This window comes from Ceratina calcarata, unplaced genomic scaffold (genome assembly GCF_001652005.2).
Source record: "Ceratina calcarata isolate Rehan_Ccalc_2016 unplaced genomic scaffold, ASM165200v1 scaffold125, whole genome shotgun sequence".
Lineage (NCBI taxonomy): Eukaryota > Metazoa > Arthropoda > Insecta > Hymenoptera > Apidae > Ceratina > Ceratina calcarata.
This window is the reverse complement of record NW_017133515.1, coordinates 245,844-254,819: the sequence shown is the minus strand read 5'-3', so window position 1 is coordinate 254,819 and position 8,976 is coordinate 245,844. Positions and strand designations below refer to the sequence as shown.

At 39.8% G+C, this 8,976-nt stretch overlaps 1 protein-coding gene across 1 annotated transcript in view; it reads left to right on the top strand.

The window, feature by feature from the left end:
- The window catches only part of LOC108627153 (semaphorin-1A-like), a gene marked incomplete at its 3' end in the record, with an annotated part of 266,616 nt that overhangs the window by 32,869 nt on the left and 224,771 nt on the right, over positions 1-8,976 (top strand). Inside the window, exon 2 of the mRNA XM_026815541.1 lies at positions 173-352. Coding sequence (XP_026671342.1) covers positions 256-352 — 97 coding nt within the window. The remainder of the gene's footprint in view (positions 1-172; positions 353-8,976) is intronic.

Genomic DNA, 8,976 nt, shown 5'->3' with positions numbered 1-8,976 from the left:
TTTGAAATCACTATAATTTTAGCTTTTTAATAGTAATAGGAATCTATAATAACAAATTCAACATGCTAGCATTGTCTAAGTATATGCATAGCCTATACATCCTTAAGGCAACTAGCTTGTGTGAAGGAGCGAGTACGCTTGTAACTGACGTGTTTTTCTCTTTGTTTTTCAGGAATGACGATCAGAGCGGCGATGACGAGGATTGACAGCTACCGCTGATTCATAGGATACCCTGCAGGGCCACTCGCTTCCAAAATGAGCACGTCGTTGCAAGTTTTGGCGCTAATCAGCTTAGTTGCGCAGAACGTGGCTTGGCCGCAGGATCCCGTTCCTAGGCTGCATGTCAAACATCGTGAGTAAAATTTCTTGCATGAACCTGCTTACTTCATTGATCTATTCGTAATCGCCAGTGATTATGATTATTCCTCGGATTAATTTGAAACAAAAGTTCTGCCGATACACCAAACTTGCATGCGCAAGAACGATTCTGATTGTCTATACGCGTTGTCATGCTATGACGATGAACTAGAATTCCGTGACTCTTGCATCAATAATTTTCACAAGCCCATTAAAAACATACGCGGAAGTGTTAAATGTTTGACACAATATCCATATTTATAAGTGGAAATTGAATTAGTTTGAAAAGCTCGTTGACTCGAAATTCGCAGCGATTTATTGATTTTAATTACAATGTTACATACGAGCAGAAATTTTGTTTCACGTCGATAAGTTCTTTTCTGTAGATTATCCTCAATACTTATGTATGTACTTGATAATTTTAGTAATTTTTAGAATTCTTTTGTTACAACGCAATTCGTATGATAATGTGTTATAAAGTCGAATTCGCGGGTAACAAGAATCGAGATGGTTCTCATGTGAAAAGCAATTTCGCGCGGCTGCTTAATCAAATTTAAAAAGTATGTAAAAAAAAAATTGGGAAAATCAGTCGCAAGATAGGGTCAAGAGATTATTTCAGTCATTCGCGTTAATGATAATGTGTCGCTGGAAATTCGATTCGACCCTATCCTTTGCGTGTGGAGAATTTAATAAAACGAAGCCGCATTACCGCCGTGCTGTTTTATAGAAGTATCGAATTATCAAATTGGTCCAGGGCAGTGTTTTAGAATATGTAGCCGAGCCGCGGATATTAAATTAAAATAAATCGAATTAATCGATCGGGGCGTAGAGTACAGGCGCGGCCACGTTTTATGCGACTACTCACGAATTCATTTTACGTCATTAACGCTGATGTTCGATGGGCGCACGTGATAATCGCGTTCTCGCGTTTGTTCCGCGGGAAAACGATCCTTTTTTCGATCGCTTTTATCGCGTCCACGCTCGCCAATCACGTAAAAGTGACTCCCGGTTAAAGAGCTTCCCTACTTGCGAACACCAAAAACTTGGCAGTCGGTGAAATTAATTTCATCGGTTAACGACCGCGCTTTCCGGTGACCGGAGAACCTCTCGTCGAATTCGTTCCACTTCATTACCATGACGCACGACAGATTATCGAGAACAATAAAGCACGTTTCACGGCAAGTTCGATAGGGGGTAAAAGGGTGAGCGCGACGCGACGGCCCGCTCGATTCATCCCTGTCCGCTTTTGTCCCAACGTTCCATCGCGGCCGTCTTTCATCTGCCGGAAACTAATCTCTTTCGCGCGGGAACGAAGAAACTAGCAGCCCCCGGGTATTACGATAACCGCCGGATTGATAGTAATGAAATCGCCCCATGGAACTCGCTCCCGTTCGTTCGGAAGCTAATTTCCACCGTTATCGTTTCGGCCGCGTCCGCGACCGGGGCACCGTTCTTTGGAACTCCAGCTGTTTGCACGTCAGCTTAACGGGAACAATAACGCGCGCGTTTTTCCCACCGATTCGTCGATGGGTGAGAGAAAGAAGTTAATTTCCTAGGTTCTCCCGCTCGTTTTCAAATCCTTTTACGCCTGGACCTTTTCACACGGAAAATGTAATTTTCTTTGCGTGAAATAAAGAGACCGGCTACCACCACCAGCAATAGAGAACTCGCTTCGGTCCAGACATGATTCGAAATAAAACGATTCGTGCACGAAGCGGCTCGAAGGTTGTCGCCCCGTGAAATCGAGAACGGGCCCGGAGAATATATACGCTTTACCTTGAATAGCTTTTGCAGCTCGGAAACGAGAGGGTCAGGGGTGAAACGGGGAAGGCACTAAGTTCTGCTCGTGTGTACATACGCGACGGTTTCGACGTCGTCGTCATCGTCGGTCGTGTCCCGTCGATTCAAAGGCGTTTCCGCGCGACGTGAGCACCCTTTCGACCGCACCTGTGGATTTGGCCGTCGTCGCCCGGTCTTGTTTCGCTTATATCTGCTTATCGGCGGTAAAATACGACGCGCCGATAACCGCCGTTAAAGACCGGGATAAACGTCCATCTGATGGAACGAGGAAAAGGGATTGGAGGAAAAAGGATGAAAGCACGGGGTGTAAGTGGGAACGGAACGAAGATGAATTAAACGCGGTCGGATAGAAACTTCAGTCATTGGCAGCTCGGCTTTTTTCCTGTGAACTCTGAAATAGAAATGGGAAAATACTTACCGTTGTGTTTTATGAGCTTCGTTACAGAGAATCAATGTAACTAGTATTGATTGAAGACGAACGGTACTTTTAACTAGCGCTTACTTGTTTATATCTTTACTTCTATTGAAAAGAGTCACTGATTGTGTTTACGAAGACCGATGGGGAATCGAATTCTTTTATGTTATATGTGTCGCTTGGTTTTCGCTTTACTATCGGTATTTTGAAAGAATCAGGTTTTCCTGCAGATTGATTTAAGTGACTAATGCTTCGTGTCCCGCATGGGATAAAGTATAAAAATACAAAAGTAGAGCAACTCAGACCGGAATGAACAAAATGGTTAATGGAAGACTGAAAAAATGTTCAGCTGAAAGATAGACAAATTCTTGCCTTTTAGGTTTATGTGATTTGGTTACGGTTTTAACATCGACATTTTGAGAGTGTCGAAGAATCAGGTTTTCCTGCGTATTGATTTAAGTGGTTAACGCTTTAAATAGCTAGTGTGTCAGGGATCGGATAAAATGTAAAAATACACAGGCAGCATAGCTCGCGTCGACCAAAGGGAATGCTTAATGAAAGAGGAAAAAAAAAAAGATTTAGCGTAAAGTCGAAGACAATGAAATCGAAATAGGGAGACACTGAACAATTTATCGATGGAACCGGGGGTGGAGGGCTCACCGTCGAGTTTAACGACCCTTCGAAACCTACGGACAAATCTACCTCGAAGCTTTTGACACGGATCAAATATTGGCGTGTGTTGTGTCGATCGACAGCGTGGCGGCCACTGCGTTGGTCCGCTTTGGTAAATCCTATTGAGTATTCAATTACGGCCAGAATGGCCGGACCGGGACGGATACGTACGTACGTTCGTACGTAGTTGGCCGACTCTTGCCCGGTTTTGGATGAAATTGGACGGGAGTTTCGTCGCGTCGCGGCGTACGAACCTCCGGCAATGCGATCGCACTGGCGTTTCGTGCTTTCGGACGCTTTGGCCCCAATTGTGTACATATTATGGAAATACGCGTGCCGATAACACGGTCGCCGCGACAGCTCGAGTTTAGGATCAGGACTCCTTTGAGACTCGAGTCGAAAATTGCGAACGACTCGACGAAAGTCAAGCAGCACGGTTTCCGTGTCAGATTTTAGTTAGACATTTTGGAAGTTGTACAGATCCTATTGTTACCCAGAGAGTATCTGTTATTATCTTTTTAATGCTGTTTATTTTTTATAACGTCGAAACGAAACCAGCTTTTGTTCAAAAATACAATTCTTTTCTTTTGTTGAAACAATAGAATAAATAAATGCGATGAAAGATAAAAGAGATAAGTCGTATGCGCTGTAAAATCTCTCCCAAAAGTGTAAGAAATGTGGTAAAAAACTATGTCCAATATTTGAGGCGATAAGCTTTTTAAAAAAAGTGATATTTACAAAGAAGGAAGGTATTCGAGGGGTTGTGCAACCGTAAGAAACATTCGAAACTGTCCGGTGTATGGAAACGTCGTGATCGAATTTATCGAAGCGTTTCGCGGTACGCGAACGTGGCTAACTTGTCGAAGATTGCGGCAATAGGAGAAACTGCGGGAACTGAACAACCGTGTTGAAGTGCATTGGCACGCTCGGTGTAAGTACACAGAACTGCGCGCTGGTACACAGGTTGCGACGCGAATCGGGTGCAATAATATGTCGGTATGTAGGTTAGCCATTGCATCGCAACGCACGACGGAAGCCGTGCACTTGACTGGCTTTTGCCAAGAGTAAGCTCGTTAGAACTCAGAAGAACTTTGTTAAGCCCTGGAGAACGCGCCCGGTTGTCAATGGTCGCATAAATGCGATGCGGGTATTGTGACGGTTACGTACTTACACGGATACATCCTCTGTCTCTCTGTACCAATCCTCAATGAGCAGGAATTATCTTGTTCAGTTTTGATCCGGCTGGCTTTGATCTGCCTGAAGAGCAGAACAGCCAAATTTCTGCCAATTTCGTCACACGATTCTGCTTCATCCACTGAACAGACACTCACGTGGATTCTAAATGTTGGTAAAAAAATTTTCAACAATTTTATAAACCATCTTAGTATTCTTCTTATTTTTATTTATAAAATATGTTATAAATCCTTATATTTTGCATTGATGAAGTAAATTCCTATTACCAAATTCATGGAGGATGTGGGATTGAAACAGGCAGCTAGCTTGCTTATCTGGGTATTGTATTTATTTCACATGGGACATTTATCGCAATAATACGGTCGTTAATCATTGATACATTCATCAATGTAAATTCTACTCAGCACTATTAATGTGCGCTCCCGGCGCAGTCGAACTACTATGAAACTAACGGAAGTACCTGCCTTCTCAAACGTGATTCCCAACAATAGCTCTACATTAAGGCAATCAGCCATAATTATCAGCCGGAATCTTCCTTTGATATCCATTTCACCTGTCGACCAAATTTCTACCGTCTGTCAGTTACCATTTGAAACTACGTCACAGGATTTTCATGGTAACTCCTATGTTTTATTCAATGTGAAAATAATTTATTTCGTGTCAATTGAACATTAAATTGACACATGAAACGTCGTGGATTTAATTAACCAGTCATGAGAACGTTTTTATGTCATTTAAATAATTTATCACTTTTACGTATTACTAAACGATTAAACAATTTCATTTTCGTCGACTCATTAAAAATTGCATCATTGATTCATTGCCAGAGACGGGAAACAATGAGTCTGCTTAATTAATGATTTAATTAAGTACCGAACCGTTTCACACCTACAAAATCAATCAATATCGCAATTATTATCTTAATTAATAATATCAGGAGTCGTTAATGAAATCACGATGCGTTTATTATAAATTTTGTTCACACCCATCAAATTATTTCATTTTCAATTTGACGCAAAATCGTGAACGATAAGATAAAATTATGATGAATGAGACCTCCGAAGACAGAATTTCACGCACGCTAATACATAACGTTTCGCGTTACCAAGCTTGAGATTTAATGAAAAAGCAAGTTGCCGGGTGGCGAAAATGAATTCAAGGGTTGACACTCGAACGTTTTACAACGTTCGTAAGTAAAAAGTACAGCCGGTCAGAGCTCTCTTGTACATAAAGCTGTTTTATTGCTCCGACAGCCGGAATCGAGCTCGGAAAAAGTGGCCCCGATATTTATTAACGGTCTGTGTAAACGTTCCCGATACGAACGTCGCCTCGCATCGGTTTGGAAAACTTTATTCCTTTCCTGTATATCGACCTATAGCATACTATGACGCATGACCGAGGAACATTTATCCTCGTTACCTAGGGTCAGGACCATGTCAATATCGAGAATGTTAAAGGTGAAACTATTTTGGAGCTATTCCTGGAAACTTTATTCGTTAATTTTCTACCGACCCACAAAATCCTTCCACGTGATTACAAAATAATTACATAATGTACACGTGAAACATTGATTATCGTTAATTATTAGATTGAGCATAAAGTTGTAAATCACTTGTGAAAAAATTGTTCTGCGAGCAATTGCGTCGTGTTTATGAGATCTTGAAGCAAAAGTACTCGACTTTGATCCGACACAAAAAAGCTCTTCTTCAACGTGATAATACTAAGCGACACACGATCAGCAAAACCAAAGAGAAGCTTGAAGAAATGGACGGACTCGGAGTTTTGTCTCATCCATCGTAAGTTGTAACTCAGTTAATATTGTTCTCATTAAAAAACATTTGGAATAAGAGTTGCAGAATCTTTTATGTCCTATTATCTCGATTGTCATTATTTTTCGAAATTCTTAACAAGTACTAAGAAATTTAAGTTTTCCAAACCTCTTCTAACTTTCGATTCAAGTTTATGTTACATCTCTTCCCAGAAATTATTTTTTCACTTAGGGGAAAATAAAAAGTATGAAAGCAAGTATTGAAATAATAATAGTACTAATTTTATTTTGGACTCAGTTGAATGTATAATATAATTCTTTTTACTAACTCGTTTGCGTTGGATCAAAGTCGGATACCTTTGCTTCAAGATCTCATATTGCTCTCAAAAGAATTATTTCATAAGTGATTGAAAACTTTTTGGTCAACCTAATAATTGTATGGCCAAGTAGTTCGTTTTTGTAATGATCGAGTAATGGTATAGGCGATAGAAGTTGTATTTTAAAACGTAAGTTTACGAGAGTCGCACAGGTGCTTGTTGAATTTGGCTGTATGCATAGTCGCTAGGACAGAACAGGTACCTCCATTAACTGTTCTTGAGTGTAGCAAGCGTAACGGCCGCGTTGCTCGCTGTTTATTTATAGTCGAAATTCAGACACAATGCCGCCGACACGCGAGAGATGTTAACAATTATTACCTCTGAGTACCGGTTAATTCATTTACTCTATTCAACGAAAAGTGACTAACAAGAAGTAGTATTCTTTATCATTAAAGATAATTGAACAACTAGTTTCATGTTTGGATTTCATTATCTGTTTTTATTGTTATCGTCCGATTTAAACGGGCGCGAAATTGGCATAATTCATTTGGAATAAGTATAATCATATTGGAATCAAGGCACGGAAAAATTGGCACGAATAGTCAGTGAATGGGTGAAATTCCTCGGGTCCCAGCACGCGGTTCCAGGCTACGATCAAAATTATAATCGAACGTTAATTAACTGCGATTGGTCGCGTTGCACAATGGCACGTCGATCGTCGATATTTAAATTCCTTGGCCGAACGCCGCGGCACGGTATTCGCATTGTGCTCCCGACGAAACGGTTTGCTCGTTGCTCTACGTATCTACTTACGTACAGCCAATAACGGTGATCGATGGCAATCGGGTTAGTTACGTATTTCTATTTACCGATTAATCTCTCGTATCCATCGCCAAGATCTCTACCGGAGTAGAACCACTGGTAGAAGTTTGTCCGAGTAACTTACACTCGGGTCGTGCTCTCGCGAATCCACTTTCCTCCTCGTGTGTACAGTACACATGACAGCGGCCTCGTAATTCGTAACTCCGTCGAGTTTCAGGAGAGAACGTCGCATTTCTAGTGATTATCAAATTGACCAGAGAGACCGTAAATTCTGTAACGTGTGATTTTCTAGTATCAAACTCATAGTGATAGCTTGTACACGCCTTGATAACATGATTCTATCTTTCAAAGTAAACAGTGTTATCGTGTAAGAAGTCTGTCACTTCTTTCATATAGATTTATACAGATCTGACAGAGAGTGCCATAAAAATTTTGACAAGAATAAATTAATATTCACTCTGTCCGAATATAAGAGTCCCTCTTTAATTTAACAATATTATTCGAGACTAAGACTCAGTGTTAGGGATTGAAAGACATTAAAAATATGAAAAACGAACAAAATAAAAGTTTTACTAACCGTTGCAAAAAAGCCAAAACTTTATTACTTGCATAATTACTTTAATTAATCATTTCGACGGAATATTCTCATTGTTTCTTGTGAACATTTTAACGATATCGGTAATTTGGATTCTCTTCTTAGTTTTTCCTTTTTCAAATGACGTATTTTATAATTATTAGCCCCATTTTCCCGTATATCTTTTTTGATAGCTTGTAAATTTTGAGAATAGTCCTTTTTTTTTTTAGAATAGTCCTTTCCTTTGTATTCACATTTACTTTGCTTTTTGAATAGAATTTTAATTAATCATTTCTCTGTATTATTTGTTCCATCACGGCTTTCCAAATTTTTGAAACTAATTCTACGTTTACTCGTTAAAATGTGCTTTGTTCGTGCAAATAAGATAAAATAACATATCCAGACTTTCACAGAATAATTCTCTTTATTAATCAGGTACGAACAGTATGCTGGTCGAAATAATATTATTGAATATCTTCGTGATTTCACTGATTTCCATTTACCTCCCGAACCGAGCAACTTCGACCATTAAACAAAAGCAAACGCGGTGGATTCGTTATACTGCATTACGTTATCTCTATAATCAAAGAGTTGATTTAGTAGCCGAGATCGTCGAAGTGGTAGTTGCATTTAATCTCGCTTAAGTAACAGCATTTTCTACCGCTGCGTCCGCGCCGTCGTGTCGAACTATATTCTTACGCAAAACGTAAGTGTGTACAGCTTTTATTAAAAGCTTTTAGGGCTTTTATTAAAGCCTCTAAGTATAATCTCGCTAACGGTTTTAATGTTACCATCCACGGATAGTATCTCCCATGCGCACGCTCCTCGCGCGGTTGCAATTATTTATTATCCGCTTCAGGCTTTTGTCGTTTATTTAGGTTTAATGAATTTCCAATAATGAGGACAACCATGATATAAAATATTTTTTAATACAATGTTTTCGATAAATTTAACAAGCATTACAAACACTAATTTTCACGAGTACGTATTTGGTTTAAGATTTTATGAATCCTTACATAAAAACAATGACAAAGCATTGAAATTTTAACATTTACTA